Source organism: Phalacrocorax aristotelis, chromosome 1 (genome assembly GCF_949628215.1).
Source record: "Phalacrocorax aristotelis chromosome 1, bGulAri2.1, whole genome shotgun sequence".
Lineage (NCBI taxonomy): Eukaryota > Metazoa > Chordata > Aves > Suliformes > Phalacrocoracidae > Phalacrocorax > Phalacrocorax aristotelis.
Genome location: NC_134276.1, coordinates 214,874,882 through 214,894,032, shown reverse-complemented (window position 1 = coordinate 214,894,032; position 19,151 = coordinate 214,874,882). Strand labels below are relative to the sequence as shown.

General features: G+C 46.9%; 1 protein-coding gene across 2 annotated transcripts; it reads left to right on the top strand.

Moving 5' to 3' along the window:
• The first annotated feature begins 2,593 nt into the window (after positions 1 to 2,593).
• Positions 2,594 to 15,121, top strand: LOC142051920 (endonuclease domain-containing 1 protein-like). 2 transcript variants are annotated; one of them, XM_075081672.1, is made up of 4 exons: positions 2,594 to 2,700; positions 3,236 to 3,291; positions 10,925 to 11,239; positions 13,464 to 15,121. In XM_075081672.1, the coding sequence occupies exons 3-4, from the start codon at positions 10,961 to 10,963 to the stop codon at positions 14,016 to 14,018; spliced, it is 834 nt and encodes a 277-aa protein (XP_074937773.1). In that variant the 5' UTR covers positions 2,594 to 2,700; positions 3,236 to 3,291; positions 10,925 to 10,960; the 3' UTR covers positions 14,019 to 15,121. The 2 variants fall into 2 exon arrangements, with proteins under 2 accessions (XP_074937773.1, XP_074937774.1); XM_075081673.1 differs by lacking the exons at positions 2,594 to 2,700; positions 3,236 to 3,291 and adding an exon at positions 6,852 to 6,946.
• The last annotated feature ends 4,030 nt before the right edge of the window (positions 15,122 to 19,151 follow it).

The following is a 19,151-nucleotide window of genomic DNA, read 5'->3' as shown; positions in this document are numbered from 1 at the left end:
ATCCTGAGGTTTGCTATCGCTTATGGAGGAGTGTGTTTTTATCACTGCACGGTGGAAGGAAGGAAATCCCACAAATTCAGGCTCTAGAGTGGCTTTAATGTCTTGGGACTTTCATCTTACCTAAGGAACAACTGCAGGTACTTTTGTGGAATAATCGCTGGAGGTGACTTAGAAATTAAACTTATGTTTTTAGAAAAGGCACAGCATGGAAGAAGCAGTCGGGGTGACGTGCAGCTGCTATGTGAGGAATCCATTCCACGCAAGTTCCCCAGTAACCACAGATGTCGGCAGTGCCAGCAGAACTTGGCGTCCCGACTCTAGAGGATTTGTCCGGAGGGTGGAGTGGTGCGGAGGCATCGCCGCCAGGCTCTGGGATAAATGGGAACTCAAGGTACCACGGAGCTGGTGCGCTGCGTATTTGCTACCCTGGGCCAACAGTCTGTCATATTTTTCACAAAATGCTGTCCTTTTGGTGAACTTTGCTCATTATAATATCATTATCATACCAAAACACACCTCCATCCCAAAAGCTACCTGCCTCTAAGGTGCAACCACCCCTCACTGGGCATGCGCTTTGAATTTCTTCTAGTCTACACTTTTAGAAGAAAAGCGAGGAAATTCTACCCCAGTCATAATAAAGGTATGTATGACGAGAGCCACTCAAGCTCCACCTGAAAGACAAAAAATAGTATAAAATATGTGAAGAGAAAGAGGGTTTTGGAGAAGATACCATCACGTACCACTCTGACCTCTGGGACCAGTCGATGGGCTGAGCCTCTCTGCCCCCCACTGGGACACCTTTGGGTAAGACTGGAAACCTCTATAAAGTCACTTTAAACCTCTAATGTATTAGAGTTCCTTTGCTTCATATTTGAGTCGCTTCATATTTGTTTAGCTTACTTGTAGCCTAGCAGCGTGCTCGTGTCTTTGGTATTTATGTGTGCCTTGTAACCAGCAGTTCTGTCACCGGTAATCCAAAGAACCTGTGTACCTGTTGCTTTAATAAATCGCCCTACACATTAATCTAGCCGTGATCGTTCTCATTGAACGCAACCAGCCTGGGCAGCTGCCAAATGAATTACTGACAACAAATACCCTGATGAGCGGTTACTCCTACAACCCTTAGGAAATAAACCATTGACCAAGTCTGAGACTAAGGCTGGACTTAGCCGCACCTAGACTCCTCTCAGAGAAGGAGTTTAGAAACCAAGGGGGTCCTGTCTGAACCTCGGGACTCATCGGTAGGGTCTCCCCAGCCACTCCTCAGACTCCTACCATTAACGCAACAACTTTCCAGTCCAACCCACTACCCTTTGACTTCCCTTGCTGCCAGGAGACCGGCAGTCAAACAGAGCAGTGTATCAGCTTGGTGCGGCCGCTTTCCTCCGGATGAAGTTTGCCCCTTGCTGGAGGTAAGTGACTTGCTGCCCATAAAGGTGGGCAAAGCCTGGAGAAGGGGGAACGGGACATATCCAAGCTTGCAGGGAAAGTGTGTTTGCTCACCGAATCACCTTGACAGGCTGTGCTGAGGGCTGGGGTTGATTATTTTGGGTACAGCAGCAAAGTCAACCGTGCTGATAAACTGAACTAGGGAGCCCTTCGAGGGAGACGCGAACTAGAGTGATTGAAGAAGGGGGTCTCATGAACCCTAGAAATGCTAAAGGACAGATCCCAGATCTGTCTAGATCTCCTCTTTGGTCCTAATCCTCCGTGACCCAGGCCACGTGAGGAGGCATTGCTAGGAAGATGTAGTCAGGAGTGATCCGTGCTTACTGATCGAATGGGCATCGTCCTTCCTTTTCGTCTTGTGAGCATACTCATCCTCCATCCCTGACAGCTCAGCACTGACCTCACTGGCGGGATCTCCCCATCAATTCAATGCCTGCCTTTTTTAGTGCAGCACCACAAAATCAGCAAGAAGACAGCCTTCTCCACCCTGAGTCATAGAGTAGATTTTCTTGAACTTCGAGCAAACAAATTTTAATCTGTGGGGAAACCCATCTGTCTGACATAACCTAGACTGCATCTGTAACCACTTCTAGTCCACAAAAGGTGTTAGGCTGCAGAAGTTCTCTGCTGATTTTCATACCACAGTGCAAGAACCAAGCTTCTTCCTGGGTACGTGGGAAAGCTGCTTTGAAACCTGGAGACGTGACCCCAGTGATGGTGTGACTTTGCCTGCAATGCTTTTCTAGATATACCCCAAAACCAGAGTCACCAAGAGAGGGGGTGGATTTCTTGTGCAAGGCTTTCCAGTATCTAAAAGTCAGACATCTGTGACCAAGCTATCAGCTTTGACCTTGTGTCCTGGTTTCAGCTGGGGTAGAGTTAAATTTCTTCATAGTAGCCAGTATGGGGCTGTGTTTTGGATTTTTGCTGGAAACAGTGGTGATAATGTGGAGGTGCTTTAGTTGTTGCTAAGTAGCACTTACACTGGTCAAGGACATTTTCAGCTCCCCGTGCTCTGCCGGGTGCACAAGCAGCTGGGAGGGGAGGGGACACAGCTGGGACAGCTGACCCCAACTGACCAACAGGATATTCCACACCGTACGGCGTCAGGCTCAGCGTATAAAGCTGGGGCAAGAAAGAGGAAGGGGGGACATTTGGAGTGATGGTGTTTGTCTTCCCAAGTAACTGTTACGTGTGAGGAAGCCCTGCTTTCCTGGAGATGGCTGAACACTTGCCTTCCCCTGGGAAGTGGTGAGTTAATTCCTTTACACTTTAATTTGAGCTATTTTAAAGTTTTACATTTTACATTTGCTTAATTTGGGCTAACATGAACCCATCTCTGGAAACACCTTTTTCTCTCCATTGCCTATAAAGGGCAGGTTTGGAAACCTGTTTTTCAAATGCCTGAGTCAGGATTGATGAATCCCATATAGAGAGATTCTGGGGACAGGCATCTCTTATTATTTCTTCTTTTGTAAGGTTTTTATATAAGATTGTTTTAAGATTTCCATGTGTCCTAGGAACAAACACAGCGCTCTTATTTTCCTTCTACATCAATATTACATCACTGCTTCTGCCATCCACATTTTACCTCTGCTCCCAGGCAAATATCCTGCTTTTGCCTTGCTGCTGTCTCTTCATCCATGTACACCCAACCCACAGAAGTACTGGTGCGCGTCTGTGACGAAGGGTTTCGGTTATTGCCTAATCCTCCCCAGCAGACTCCGTGCTGCTGCATGAGAATCAGAAAGTGAAAATAACGGACTGATTTTTTTTTGCTCCAAAGCTGAACAAAACTGAAAGAGTGAAAGTAACCACAGACAACCTGACAGCTCTCGACTGGTGAGTATTTGTAGCAGGGTGATGCTTCATTGGTGACAAGGGGACCCCACTGTCACCTAGGTGTTACCTGCTCTGCTCCAGGACTGTGGCACTCAGTCTGGTGGAGTTAATATAACTAAAGTTACCCAAATCACCTGCCAAATTTTTCAGCTGAACTGTACTATATTAAAAACACTGTTGATCCCTGGGGGTTTTCCATCCCATAAATGGATGGAACACATTTGACTCCAAAAATGCAAGGATTGCCATAAGCCAGCATTTGGCATGTTGCATACGAGATTAGCTCACGGTAAGTAGTTTAAAATGGATAATATACACCCTCTCTCCTCGGAGGGATTCGGCAACCTAGTAAATCTTTTACATCCTTACCTTTTCCCCCCATTTTCTCCTTAAATGTGATACTTTTTACATAGTCCTGGACAAGGGTTGTGTTGTTTGCATGGGAGACGGACCATGTTCCTTAACGGAGAGATGCACGGCAGAGCTGCTTTGAGACCACTTGTGGGATGCTAGAAAGGCATAATAGAAGCAGCTGCTTCCTTCTCTGGGCACTTCAAATCCTTGGTCTGATCTGGGACAGTTTTTTAACCATCACTTGAAGCTCACACTCATTCGAACACCTGGCAAGGGTGAATGTACTTGGCATAGCGGTAAGGTGAGACGTGTGTGTCCCAGCATCCTGGTTGTTGCAAGAGAGCGGGCTGGCCTTGAGGTGTCTGCACTCCCTCTCTGTCCTCGCTTACACCGGCAGAGTACCTCCCAAAACCAGAGGTGACACGGAGGTCAATGAGGGTGGCATGGCCAGCATCTGGGTGTCTTCAGGTCCTGCCTGTGGCCATGGGACACCAGGATCTTCGCTGCCCTCTAAGACAACAGTCCAGAACAGCATACATCTCCCTGAGTCACGCATCCATGTGATGTTTCGCATCCTTACAGTTTGTTTTCTCATGCCGGTTTGTTATTTACTCCTTCTTTAAGACCTGCACTGCTCAATCTACTTAGCATCCTTGGCTATTCATTTGCTTCTTCCGTGGGGACCAAAGACTCAAGAGAAGGCTTTGGTGGCACCTCTTTTTGTGCAGTAGAAATAGTGCCCTCCTCTGACACTACTGGTTCAAAATCTGCTTTTTTCTTGCACTGCAGTTCGAAGAGGTAGTTGCATTTCCCTGCATTTGGATAGCTACCTCATAGCTTGCCCTGCTTTGCGCAGGAGGCTGGCCTGCTGCCTTTAGCACCTGATAGAAAGACAACTGATGTAGGTATCAGGAGTATATCCTTGTGGAGAAGCCAGATCTGGACTTCAATACACTTTCCCTAGAAAAGTGCTGTAAGTCCTGTTTCTTTCCAACCATGACATGGAAAAATATTTGCAAGTGCTTCATCTATCAATCTCTTGGCTCCCAGCTGGGAGAAGACTGGCGGATCCAATAGGATTTTTCCATCTCTGACCTCCTCAAGTTGAAGAAATGGAGGTTTGTCTTACAGTTCCTCATGGGAACTGGCCTACAGGAGACCTCAATCAACATCTTCACATCACCTCTCCATCCAGAAAGTGCACAGCTCTGGACAACATGTAGGTACTGCCTACACTGACATGAAAGGCAAAATAGTGCCAGTTATTAAGCATTACAGCACAATCTTTATAAAAATCAGTGAAATGCAAAAGCATGACCTCATAGACCTCAGGAGCAGGATGGGAGGTTCATGGCTTCTTCTTCTGGTTATTTCTGGTTATAGCAACCAACTCACTGTTACAGTATTCCTGGACTGTTACTTATATTTTAGACACAGTAGATTTTTTGGATACACTCAGGAAGGTTTGCCCAGATTAATTAAAACTGTGGACAGGTGAAAGAGTTTGCTTTCATTCCTACTGCTTATTTATTCACAACTAAACTAGACTAATTTTCTTCCACTTCCAAAAGAAGAGTGCCCACATAGGGATTTTAAACGGTTTCACTGGTCCACTGTAAGAGTTAACCCAGGCTAATGTTGATGCCAGTTACATGGAAAAAATTTTTGCCATCCAAGGCTGGCTTGCTGCAAATTGCTCTGCACGGGATTTCACCATCAGGCCTTTTGAAATCTTGAACGATGCTTCCATTGCATTTTTGGTATCACAGCTGGGTATTGATTGTATTACCTAAGCTGGTATCTGCTTTGGCTGCTTACTCTTTCACTGCGGATATCTTGAGTCCCCTTTGAAGAAGGAGCAAACCTGGTGTCGACTGCTTGTCCTCTTCCTTTTCTGTATGCAACGACTTTCTGTGAGCGGCAGCGCTCCAACCATGCCCTGATACTTTACTGTGTTAAAAACAGAGGACCGACAAGGATTGCCTGGACATCAAGCTCAGCATCTTGCTATTCTAGAATCCCAGAATCCCATTGCTCCAATACCTTGAGAAATGCTTCCAACAGCCAAGCTCTTGCACTGACAAAATGTAGCAGGATCAGACCTGGAGGGCAAGGACAGAGCTCAAGGAGTGAAATCTAGTGTGAAGAACTGGTTCCCATTGATGCTTTGACTGAGCTACAGGAGGGACCATTTGCTAGATCAGAGAAACTGAACCCTTGGGTTGCAGAGATACACAGCGTAAGACATGCAGCATGTGACCTGGGGACTAGGGGTATGTATAGAAATGAACAATTCAAGGTAAAAGAGTCGTGCTCCCTGCTGCTTTTAATGAAAATTTCTGCAAAATATTGCCAGATCCCTTTAACTCTGCTCCAACGTGCAGCTCAGGGCAAGGGACCCTTCTTAGAGTCCCTGACTTTTGTCATACCCATTTCTGGTGATTCTTGGTCATAATCACTACCAATCTGTAGTCACATTTCCACCCCACTAATAATGTAGAAAGCCAGCATCTTTCCTCCAGCTGTCTTTAGAGAGACCATAGGAGCCAACCAACCCTTCTCGTTCCCTCTGCCCAGGTCGAGAGAGTGCAGCCTACCAAACCTTGATCTCTGTATGCACCCCCCAAAACCCTTTTATCCACCCCTAGGGGGAGAAACCCTGTCTCCACCAAGCCTCCTTTCTGGGCATATTGGGATCCTGTTTGAACACGGGCTCAGTGGTGGCTGAGCAAGCAGCAAGCAGAGACTGAGGTGTGCCCCCAGGATCTGTAGGATGGCATTAATAAGTGCTGTTACTAAACCCTTACAATCAAGCGAGGGAAAATATGTAGCCTGACCATATTAATTATATTCTGAGAGGCTGGAAAAGAGCAGACTATGAACATCTGTGTGTACTTAGAGACAGACTGGTTGGTCTAATGCCACCAGAGATGGTCTGCTGGGAACAGAAATGGATGTATGTGCTGTGGTGACAGCAGTAGTGCTTTATGGGGAATGAAGAAATTGAAAGGGATATTAACAGCCACAGTTATCCGCTTCTGACATGTGGTGCTGCAAGTCAGCAAACTTGGGAGAAATTCTGAGGAAACAGAAAATACCAATTGTTACACCATTTCTGGGCAGGCATGAACAAATCTTCCCTGAATAACAACAGAAATCCTCTTTTCTGTGAGTTTCCCACTTTATGAAAAGGAGAAGGTTTATGACTGGGCATATATTGACTCCTGAGAGATCAGATTAACGTTTCTCTAGGGAGAAGAGTGAAGCAACACTCCTCCTGGTTCTGAGGCTCTGCTTCAAGGTAAGCTCTTGCTCCTTTCTCACCATTGACTGCAGTGTTTCCTTGGCTTCAGAATAAATACATCAGACAAAGCTGCAGTTGCTGAGCTGTAGCAACCCCCTCCAAGGAGAAAATGAGCGTTTATGCAGCTCTATTTTGCAGCTCTTTAACATTTTATATGAGGGAGAGCAAGGACAGAAGGAATGTCATGGGAAAGAAACTCAAGCATAGAAAGGTAAAGATCTGGAGAATATGAGAGAGGCACTTAGAGGCAGAAGAGACTGGAAGAAGCTTGGAAATTGTCACCACATGAACTAATCCCTAGTTTTTGAAAAAATAGTAAAATAAGGTGGGCTCCAGGAAACAAACAAACAAACACTTTTGTTGATGCTCAGATGAAAACCTCAAAGCAGGAATGCTATTCCCAAAGGCAATAAACTACCCCACTATGAACTGGCACTCCCATAAGCTGATCTCCCAGGCCCCATCAGATCTGAAGCCCCGCGCAGCTCTGGCAATGTGTCACCCATCTGGAAAAGTCACCAAAACCTGGTGGGACACTCTGAAGTGGTGGCAGTGTTCTTGCTGCTCACCTGCTGCCCCAGCCAAATGTTGAATCTGGCCAAGGATGCTGTTGTGGTTTAGCCCCAGTCAGCAACCCAGCCCCACGCAGCCGCTCGCTCACTCCCCCCTGGTGGGACAGGGGAGAGAATAGGAAGAGTAAAACTGAGGCAACTCATGGTTTGAGATAAAGACAGTTTAATAGGTAAAGCAAAAGCTGCGCATGGAAGCAAGGCAGAACAAGGAATTCATTCACTGCTTCCCATGGGCAGGCGGGTGCTCAGCCATCCCCAGGACAGCAGGGCTCCATCACACGTAACGGTGACTTGGGAAGACAAACGCCATCACTCCAAAACGTCCCCCATTCCTGCTTCTTCCCCCACCTTTATATGCTGAGCCTGACGCCATATCGTGTGGGACATCCCTTGGGTCCGTTTGGGTCAGCTGTCCCGGCCCGTGTCCCCTCCCAATTTCTTGTGCACCTGGCAGAGCATGGGGAGGTAAAAAAGTCCTTGACCAGTGTAAGCGCTACTTAGCAACAACTAAGACATCTCCGCATTATCACCACTGTTTCCAGCAAAAAATCCAAAACACAGCCCCATACTGGCTACTACAAAGAAATTTACCTCTGTCCCAGCTGAAGCCAGGACAGATGCTTTGGGGAAACAATCAGCTCGGGAAGCCTTGGGAACAGATGCACAAGGAGATCCCTGATGGTATCTCCTTGTCTAATGTCTAATTGTAGGAAAACAGATTCTGTCTTGGGCTTTTTAATTATTCATCTTGATGACTGCAATTTCTCCTGCCTGTCTTGGACATCTCTTTGAGGATGAGTTGTTCCCTAGGCTCCAGCAATGTCATGGCTAGCTAAAAGCCAACACCAGGCCTTGGGTTGTACCTGAATGCCCCTGCCTGCAGCACAGGAGTCTGACAAAGGTGGTACAAGATGCACTGAAGATACTGGGTGCAGACTCCCCTGATCTGAGGGTGGCTAGTGCACCCAGGTACTCCTTTACACCTCATCTGGCAACACCATAGAATCATTAAGGTTGGAAGAGTCCTCTAGGATCATCAAGTCCAACCATCAACCCAGCACCCCCCAGGCCTCCTAAACTCCCCTGAAGTGCCACATTTACACATTTTTTTAACACCTCCAGGGATGGCGACTCCACCACCCCTCTGGGCAGCCTGTTCCAATGCCTGATCACTCTGTCAGTGAGGAAATTTTTTTAATATCCAATCTAAACCTTATGAATTACTGCCTGTTGATTACAGCATGCACCAAGCAGATGGGAGTTGGGCTTGTACCCTCTTTCATGTGCAACGTTGGGAAAGGGTAAATTCCGGGTCTTATTTCTGCCCACTAACAGAGTTTGTCTCACAGCTGTAGGGAAGACTTCACTCAAGGTTATCAGAAATGCCATGAAACACCTTGCATAGTTAAGTTTCAGTTGCCAAGTCACCTGGAAAATTCACACCAAACTGTTCAATAAACAGGGAGGGAGCTTGCTGAGTACCATAACTCCACTCATGACCTTGCAAAAGACCTCTGGAAAAACAGGTCCTGGGTCCACCCCTGGACAAACTTGCTCTAAACCCTGTTTGAGAAATCTAACAACCCTGCCTTCCTGGAGATCATATATAGACTGCCCTAAGATCACAGCCAGTTTCAGACTGTAGCAGAGGCATTTGAAAGTCCTCTACCACTTTGGGGCTCCGAGGAGAGCCCTGTGAATAAAAATATTTATGTTCCATTCTTTCACATGGTAGGTTAGTTTCTATATATCTGAAATTAAGTTGATTAGGTATATTTTAAGCTTTGTGGAGGGGGTGGTGCAAAAGAAGGACTTTTCAGTAACTTTTCTGCCTGAGAGGGGAAAGATACTGTCATGCCCTGGACAGTACTGTAGTAAGTCACTTCTTGTGGTTCACTCTTAGTTTTCAGCTTACTGGTCACCACGTTCCCAACCCAGCACTAGTAAAGAGATAACGGACCAGATGTCTTGGGTCAGAGCAAGGGTATCTAGCTCCACATCCTAAATCCAATGGGAATTAATACATGAGTGTCAGGGAAAAGGGCGAACGTGCAAGTTGATTTTCCAAGCCTTCAGCAGTCCTTGGCTCAGACATTTCCCCAGACAAACATGGGTTTGGTGTTTTAGAGACCATTAAGCTTTCTCTCCCATTAATCCTTCCAGGTGCTTGTCCTGCCTGCCTTATTTAAAATGTTGTTTTAAAACCACACCATTGAATGTCTAGCAATGAAAATGGAAATATCACTGCTACCCCAAAGTCTGTGGTGCACCTGAAAGAAGCTAAAGCACCCTGCATCGCTGCCAGCATCACAGGGAATTTTTCTGCTGTTTTCTCCAAAAAGAAAGATCTTGCTAACAGCTGAAAATCATGTCAACACTTGAGAAAGACAAAATAGGACCTGTTTCCATTCAAGAAATAGAAATTCCTGCACCTGTGCCTTTTAATGTGCAGGAAAAAGCTATCAGCAAAGCTAAAGATGTGGATAGGCAGGAATCCTGAGCAACCGTAGGAAGAGCTGCCCCTCTATATTTGCATTGCTACAGCAGCAGCGAGGGTGCCAGTGATATAGAGACATCATCCCTCATGCTTGCTGCTACCATCTGCTTGGCCTCCTCTCTTTCTGTAAGTTCATTGTCTGGGGTTTGACACCCCAAAAATGCAAGCCGAGTGGCAGGACACACATTTCCCGATGTCAGCTCTCTGAGAGACAGGACCTTAAGCTGGACCGCTTTGGGTTAAAAGTCTGACCTAGCTTTAGGGGAGATTAATCCTGCTGTGAGCACAGAGGAGTTATAGAAGAGCTGTATGTCTGTGTGAACTTAGATGGGGCTAGAGACATGTAGGAAGCACAGCATCACTCTTCTTTCACTTCCAAATCCCCCACAAGACTAAAGCTCAGCTCAGCGTTGTAGGTGGCTGAGCAGAGTATGCGCCCAGCTGCAAATCCTCTGCTGTGGGAAGGTCCTCAGAGCAGAAGGGTGCAAGATAGTATTCTGAAATAGGGGCTCCCAGCCCCTGGGTTGCTTCAGGCTTTTTTCACCGGTGCCAATGCAAAAGCTGAGCCCTTGGCCAGCACAGGTGGGCTGGAAAAGGTGGCCTTGTCTCAGCACCATGCCTCAGTTCCAAGAAAACTTCACTGTGTGAGCTGATTAGGTGTGGGGTGGGTATGTATCCCTCCTCAGATGGGCAAAATTCTCCCACTGCTGCCTCCTCTGGGCACCTATTTTAGATTTCACCCTTATTCCTCTGTTAATTTTTCCATATCCAGGAGGACAGAAGTTGTTCCATCCTTTGTCTCTCATAGTCCCCTCCTCTGAAAGCTGTGTCCCACAAGCACAAAAATTACTCCAGGACACGATAAGCTTTCTCCAAGTTGAGTATCTCTCTGCATTTGCCCTCCAGGTGAGCAAGAGGCCTCCATTTGAAATCCTCCCCACGATGCTGTTGCTGCTGCAGGTCTTGGTGAGCTGCCTCTGGCTGGGACACAGTGAGGTGGTGACATCCTTCGAAAGTTCATGCCCTCAGTTCTTCTTCCAGAACACTCCCCCAGATAAAGCCCTGGATCCGGACAAGCCAGCCCAGATCTGCCAGCGTTACATGAACCAGTATTACTATGCCACCCTGTATGACAGGAAGAGGCGTATTCCCGTATACTCGGCTTACATCTACAACCCTAAATCCAGCAAAAGACCTAATAAATGGCTGGTCGAGCCCCAGGTGAGTGTCTTCTCTTACAGTGCATCACCCTCCAGTCATTAAAAGGTGAACTGCAGAATTTAACCGAACACTTTTTTTTCCTCCCACGCACATGCAAATGGACCCACTGGATGGGGTTTGCCTCGTCTAACTTTAAACACCTTCGCCACATGATTCCTCTGATGCATTTGAGACATCAGCAGGAGGATGAGATGAGTCATATCCTAAAGCGCCCATTTTTCCACATTGACCTTACAGGAACATTAAATCAAATTATAGTACATTACACTAATTTACATTACATTAATTTACATTACACTAAGTCAAACGACCACCCTCCCTGTCCCATGCTGCAGTGGGGGACCAAACCATGGAGAAAAGACATCCAAGAGCAGCTAAATTTGAGGGACCAGCTGTGCTGGGCTCTGATCACTTCACCCTGAGCTGTTTTGCATCCCTGACATAGCTTATTTGCTCCCAGTTACGAGTCTCTTTGGCTTTGTAAGTGGCATGAGAGAAACGCAGAGAAACTCAGAACTGGGTGAGATGACCCAGTGATAAAGTCCAGGTACAGGCACTCAGCGGTGAGAAGGTTGGGTTAACGCGGTAAATTTATTGAGTGATATTTCAGGCAGTGAGAACTGAGTAGGGTCCGTATCAGTCAAGTCAGAAGTGCACGATCTCCATCCACCTGCAGTTGCCCCTTAGCACCATTGCCTTACGCTTGGTTCAAAAGGATCCACCAGACACACAGATCTCTACAAACTACAGAGGCCTCCCAAACAGCCTTCTGGCAAACTTCAAACCTTCAGTAAAATAGGCTGAGCAAATTATGGAACAGAAGAAGAGGAAATTCAGGTCATTGCTAGGGACGCAGTAGCAGTAGGGAATTTAGGTGAAAATGAACCACAGAAGAAAGCCATATGCCCTGTTCCGGAGGAAGGCTAAATATGTTTCCCTAAATACGAAAAGAAAGGTGTTACAGTTGTGAAAAAAAAGCATTTGTACTTGTTACACATAGGCACTCAAGCAACTAATCTGGTGTTGCACCACTGCCTCCAAATTTAGAGGGGATAAAAACTCTTCCTCCTGGACCATGGACTGAGGCCATCTGTGAAATCTGTGATTTTGCTAACTTTCTTCAGAGATCATTTTGCAGTATTCAGGTTCCACAGGTCTCTCTGGGGATTATGAGCTCCCTTAAGAGGCTGATAATTTCTAACTTACTTTCAGTGATGCTGCAGAAGGAACACATCTGTGCTCCCTGGCACGCATCGGCTCTGAGACCCATTATTATCACTGCAGTAGCAGATCCCACTTGCACTGAGGTATTTTTCCTTACCGAGCAAAAAAGATTCATCCTGGAAATGAACTATAGCTCTCCCAGGGAAACCTTACCTCTAGGATCAGTTTCCCAGCACATCTCTCTGTGTATGGGGTTAGAGGAGGCAAACACTGGTGTTTCAGGAGTGTGATACACCTGCACCAACCACACATACTTCTTCCCAAGTAAGTAGCAAAGCAGGAGAAGAGCAGAAGGGTCTGAGTCCTCCTCATAGTCCTGTGGGCTCAATGGGTCTTCTGCTCATCCTCTGCCCATGCTGTCCACCTTCAAGGACTCCCTAAGACACCCAAACTTCAAACAGGATATCTGTGTGCTTGTTTTCCCTAAGCTTTAAAACACTAGGTTGTTGACAGATTGAATATAAAAAAGGCCTGAAAACCTTTCATAGAGACTAAGAAAGCTCTTGTGGAAATGGGGCTGAAGGGCAAAAAGGCCAGGACTGGTGATAGCATGATTAGATGTAGGTGATGAAGGTTGGATGTGATTAATGGGGGTGGGAGGAACTGAGGAGAGCCCTGGGCAGATGTGGGATGTGGAGAAGGGAGGAAAGGGAACCAGATGTGGCAGGGGAGATGTCTCACCAGTCACCTTTCAAACCTGGGAGTGGAAAATGCTCATTGTCTCATGCATCCACCCACACTCCCACTGCAGGCTGCAGGCTGGATTTCAAAGGTCACAAGTCAAATTGAGAGCAGTCAAAATCTGAGCTTTTTTTGTTTTTTGATCTCTTGTGTTTGTCGGGGAGGGTTAGCTTTATGATTTCTCTCTGATTCATGTATATTCATCCACTGAGATGACAAAATTGGGTGTTTGGCCTGCAGAGACTTCTGCTCCAGGGAAACGTGCTCCATTACTCCCATCCCCAATCCTAACACCTTTTCCTCTTCTTTATCTGTCCAGCTGATAGGTCTAGAATATCCCAAAGACATGAAAAATGAGAGAACCCTCTTAGAAGAGTTTAATGTCACCTTAGAGCAACTCAGAGAGAGCCAGGCTATCCTCCAAGACTACAAGAACCTGATGGGTTTGAGCCGTGGCCATTTGAATCCCAGCAGCCATCAACCCAACTTCAGTAGCAGGACGGCTACCTTCACCCTCACCAACATAGTGCCCCAGGATGAGAAACTCAACGAAGGTGCCTGGAAAATATATGAGCAGAAAACAATGATGAGCATGACCAGGGGCTGTAACACCACCTACGTTGTCGTGGGCGCTGTGCCTGGGAACAACTATATTGCCAACGGGAGGGTTAATAAACCCAGCTACATCTGGTCGGCTGCCTGCTGCAAGGTGGACACCATCCACACGGAGTCTTGGAAGTCTTGGGCAGTCATTGCTGAGAACGACAGGAATGCGGTCCAGAGCCTCACACTGGGGGAGCTGGAGACCAGGTTGGCCCAGCTCTACAATAAAAACCAGGTTTTTCTGTTTCATAGGAGCTGTCCTCGGAGCTAAGCCCTGCTTCACATCCTGCACTTAAAAGGCTTGGGAGCCTTCACCAGTAGCAGCATCGCCATGTGTCCTGTGCAGCATCTGTCCTGCTTCCTTCTCTAGCAGTTTTCCAGTTCTGTCTCTCAGAACACCTTCTCCTCTGATAAAAGGGAGAAAGAGGTCAGCAGAGCCTTCAGCTGGTTTACTTTGCTGCCCACCCTTGGAGGGAGGTCTCAGGGAGGACCCCTTGCCCTGGCCATTCTGGAGGGGCAGGTTGGATAACAGCCCGTGGGCAAGGAAATCAGAGCTTGTTGCTGAGACTAGCGGGCCTTTGCCTTTTTCTCCCTTTTTCTCTACGCCCATATACAGATCATAGTTCCTTCCTCTCCTTGTTAGATATCACTGATAATGTGCTGTTGACTTGTCCCTCTCCTCCTCAGGAAGGGTGTGGGTCTAGGGTGGCTCTGGCTGCCCAGAGAGGTTGTGGGGTCTCCATCTCTGGAGGCAGCCAAAACCTAACTGGACACAGTCCTGGACAACCTGCTCTAGCTGACACTGCTTGAGCCGGGGTCTGGACTAGAAGACCCTCCCAACCTCAATGATTCAGTGATTCTGTGATGCATCCTGGGGCTAGGAAAGCAAAGAGCCCAAGGATTGCTGAAAGTCTCTAAGGACTATCCTATGAATCTATTCTGGCCAACACAGTCAATGACCACAGCGAAGGATAAAGGGAGAGAGGAAGATGGAAAGAAGGAACACAGCTAAGCATAGGAGGAACATCCCAGCTCTCTTGAAGTCTGTAGATAGGTAAAACAAGGAGGAGGAAGGAAATAACCTATGTTCATCACAAGGATCCCTATCCCTGAACTTACATGAAGATTGTGATTATGCAAATTTACTAGCAGGCTTTTGTTTGCTTGCTTTCAGACCATGCACCTTGAGAGCAGGACCTGAGTATCAGACAGCCAGGCTCAGAGATCAGATATACAGTGGGCTTTGACCAGTCAAAGATAAATTTCTGTGATACACTGGTTGGATAATTTCATTCTCTGCTCTGCTTCTGAAGCTTTTCTGCAGATCTATGTATAACTGCTTTTGTGAAATAGATTAAATGGGTGTGAAAGATCAACGTGTGCCATATAATTTAGTTTCTGAGTAGTTTACAATAGAAATTATTTGCTCCAGTGCTGGATCTGGTTTACATCTCTCAACCAGAATTTGCTTCCTACTGAAATTTCCACTACTAGTAATGCCCTAGTACCTACAGCACCCTTGCAGGAGGTAGGCTGTCCAAAGCCAAGCTGAAGGTGCCATAACACCTACAAAAGTGTCACCATCAGACTCCAGTTACTTTTCCTGTGAATGTGCATGAACAAGGCGGATCATGTTGCAAGGAACTCATGCAAAACTGTCTCACAGAGGTACCAGCTGGAGCCTGAACTTCTCGGCTCAGGAGCTGCTCATCAGCCTACTGGGTCTCATCAGACACCCAGGACAAACCTCTTTGGAGGTTGCCCAGAAACACAGGGTGGGGTTCAGGTGCTGAGTCACAGACCTGCATGCAGGTGTCTCCATGTGTGCTGGGTGTCTGAGCTCTGACTGCAGCCAGCAGAGATCCAGGTGTGGCTCAGCTTCATAAATAGAGGCGTCCTGGGCCACTTGAGGTGTCCTGATGTAGGCAAGACATCCCATGGGTCTGGCTGATCTGATGAAGGGGCACCTGCACCACTCTGGGCCAGCAGCATGTCTAGTGGTTCTGGACACCTGAGCACAGGCAACCTGATCTCACTGCAGACCACTGGACAGTGCCTGGTAGCACCATGGACCTCTGCTTCTGTCATCTCCAGCCACCATGGTGAGAGCAGCAATAGCACTTGCTTGTGCCAGCTGTGTTGCTGAGTAGGATATGAGAATATTCTGCTTTTTAGGAGGACAAGGTAGGAATATCACTCACACCCCCTTTTGCTGGATAGTTGCTGCAGTCCCAGGTCCCCTGTCCCGATGGATTTTTGCTTCTTGGTTCAAATGCTGGCACAGACTGCTGATGGGGTGAAACCATCAGTGCTATTTGAGTTTCAGGGACCTCTGCAGACACCTCTGGGGTTACTCATGGATCTTCCTCTGACTTGCTCAACCACCTTCTCATGCCTGCTGGGGCTTGAAACCACACTCATCCTCACCATTGCCTGTCCCATGCCCCACCACCCCCGCTTTCCAGGCTTTGCTGGAATCCCCCACTCCATGACCACCCCATGAGTCACCCCTCCACCAGCCCCCTGGGCTCTCCCCAGAACCTTTTCCCCTGGCAGTACCCAGAAAAGCCCTGCCCTCCACAGCAAGCATGTGAAATACCTAGGAAACCCAAAAAAAAAAAAAAAAAAGATGTATCAGCTTGGAGGCTGCCTTCCAGCAGATATCAGGGGTGCTTCACACCGCACCCCGGCTTGGAGCTGAGCAGAGGTCTGCCCCAGCCCCACGGTCCCCAGCTCCAGGAGCATCCTCTCAGGTAGCTTTCATATGTGATTTACTCTGGTTTCTGCTGCTGCTGGCTATGAATAGGGAATAGAGATACAGCCCTTTGGTGAGCCCACAGCCAGTCCGTGCATTGTGCGTGTGCCCCCGGTGGGGTGGGAAGCTCCTCTGTCCGCTGGCAAGATACAGCTGCACTGAGATGGGAAGGTAATTTTGTAGTTTGCTCTGTGTCTGTCTGTCTTTGGGGAGAGCTCTGGGCACTAGTGGGTAGCTGGGATTTCAGGCACAAAGGCAAAATGATTTTGCCCAGGAGCTGCAAGGGGATGCTGGGAGCTAAACCCCATTAGCCCTATTGCTCATTGAATTGCCTGCTGGGGTTGTGTGAACGGGCGCGGAGCTCGCAGAGGGCCCTGCCATTGCCTAAGCTGACTTCACTGCAAAGGGCTGGATCATGCAGTTTGCTTACTCCTTTTCCAAAACCACTAGCGGTTCAAACTCCTTGAACTGAACAACACGTTGTCGCATCCTGTCCCAAAAAAGAAGGAAACAGGAAAATCAGAGTGGCATCATCTGGCCTCTGCTTGAGAGAGCATCTGGGCAAAAATCCTTTGCTGCACCCAGCTTTTGAGCAGCTATAACATTTTGCAAGAGTAAATACAATATGCTTATTTGTGAAGCTCTCCAGGAGCGTCTCTGGCTGCCATATAGGGAAGGCAGTCTGGAAGCATCTTACTGGGACTTTGCCATCTCCTGGGCAAAGGAGATTCCATCTTCATCTGCTGGGTCAGACACACTGAAGCTATTGGGTTTGCCTGTCTCTTTCATGTAGGCAGCAAACGTACTCTGCGCAGTTCTGCATGAAACACGTGTTTCTGTGGCATTACCAAGCTAACCTCCTAGCTGGTTGTCCAGGGAGTGCACATGTCTCAATCTCATCCTGCAGGGACAGTTTTTTTCTTGGGAAATGAGACCCCAAGCCATGAGGTTCTACCGAGTCTCACAGGAGGTCCCACTGGGACCTGGAATTTCCTGTCTTCAATTAAACGTGGATCTACAAAAAGGAAAAAAAAAAAAAGTAATTTCCATTAACCTAACTGCTTTATCTTGCTGGGAGCTATTAGAAGAGAGGAATGTTCAGTTTGTTGAAAACAAAACACCTCTATTTTCACATGTTATGCATGATTGTTGCAAGGTCACCCAATAAGCTGGAAAGCCTGGAGACTTGAAAAACAATTATCCCTCCTGATTCTTCATCCAAATGTGAAATGCTATTGTTGGCCAGTTAAATGGAGGAACAAGTAATCATGGATCTTTGCATCTCTACAGCATCTTCTGTCTGATCTGCCTTTTCTTGATTTAAAGGGCTAAAATCATGGCTAGCAACTCCTAGAGAAAAACCCAGTATGGGATAAACAGAAGGACCCAGAATATATGATCTAGAGGTTTAAAACAGCAGGAAAGTCTGTTGAGAGCTTATAAAAAGGGAATGGTGCCATCAAAACGACTGGGTCACTGAACATATTTGCATAGAGGTAGAAAATGTGTAGAAGGGGAAGAGGAAAACTTCTGCCAGACCAGCTGTAAACTGAGCTTGGAGGAAACCTTCAGCAGGAAGGAAAATGGGTATCCCAGATCTGATGTGGAGGAATTAACCAAATTTTAAACTGGGCAAGAGGGTTAACACTGAGTTAACACTGCCTGTGCTGAGTTAACCCTGCATGTGGTGAAAGGCTTTATCCTGTGTCTGTATGATTTTACACACTCTCAGGATATTTGCTGGGAATATTTCGTTTTCAAATGCCATAACGATATGAGTGACATTAATATTTTCAGATCCAGGATGCCAGGTCTCCTACTATGAACTAGTGTTCGCTTTCCAAGTATCACGTTGGCTTCTGTAAAGTATTTATAATGTAAATTTGCACGTCTTTTGCCAGCTATGTTATCTGAATCTAAATTCTTTCTGAGTAACCTGCTCACATTTTCTTAGTTTAGTAAATGAAGGCTTGTTTTAACAAACTGATACATGCTTAAATGGTAAACAGTACTCATGGGGCTCTGGGATCTTACTCTGAATGTTTGGAGCACTGGACTGGGACTGAGACTGATTTACAAAGTTACCTCAGTGTCACCGTTTCCAATCCGTAAAACAAAGACAGAATTATCTTCATTTTACTGTGCACTGTGACTTAAGATAAAAAGGAGAGTATAAAAACCTTCAGTTTCATTATTTTCCTCTTACACTTCCATAAATCAGAACTTAACCAAGGATTGAGGGAGTTTGAGCAGAATGAAAACACTAAAAGTTGGAGGAGAGAGAAACCTTTGGTTTTGAGCAGAGCAAGCTGGAAAACAGGGCTACTCATGCACAGGAAATTTTGTCATTTCAAGATGTGGTTGCAGTCTGAATCAGAACAAAACCCCAAGAGTTTCCAAATTCCCCTTGAAATGGAAATTCTGAGAATTTTGGTCTGGAAACGCTGAAACAGGTTGTTTCTGATACCCACCTCCTGCCCCAGACCTGCTGAGTGAAATCAACTTTCTCATCAGCTTGCAGCAGTGCCACCACCAGCTTCCCTGAGGAGGTGGGAGGTTTCCTGGCGACACCTTCAGTGACATCTTCCCGGGTGCTTCTCCAAGGATCACCGGGCTCTGAGCATTGATCTGGGAGCCCTCGTCCCTGCT

What these genes read in the sequence shown, in the direction of transcription:
- LOC142051920 (XM_075081672.1), top strand. Translation starts at nt 10,961, where the DNA reads ATGCTGTTGCTGCTGCAGGTCTTGGTGAGCTGCCTCTGGCTGGGACAC. An exon ending in AATGGCTGGTCGAGCCCCAG is followed by an intron (nt 11,240 to 13,463) that starts GTGAGTGTCTTC and finishes TTATCTGTCCAG; the next exon opens with CTGATAGGTCTAGAATATCC.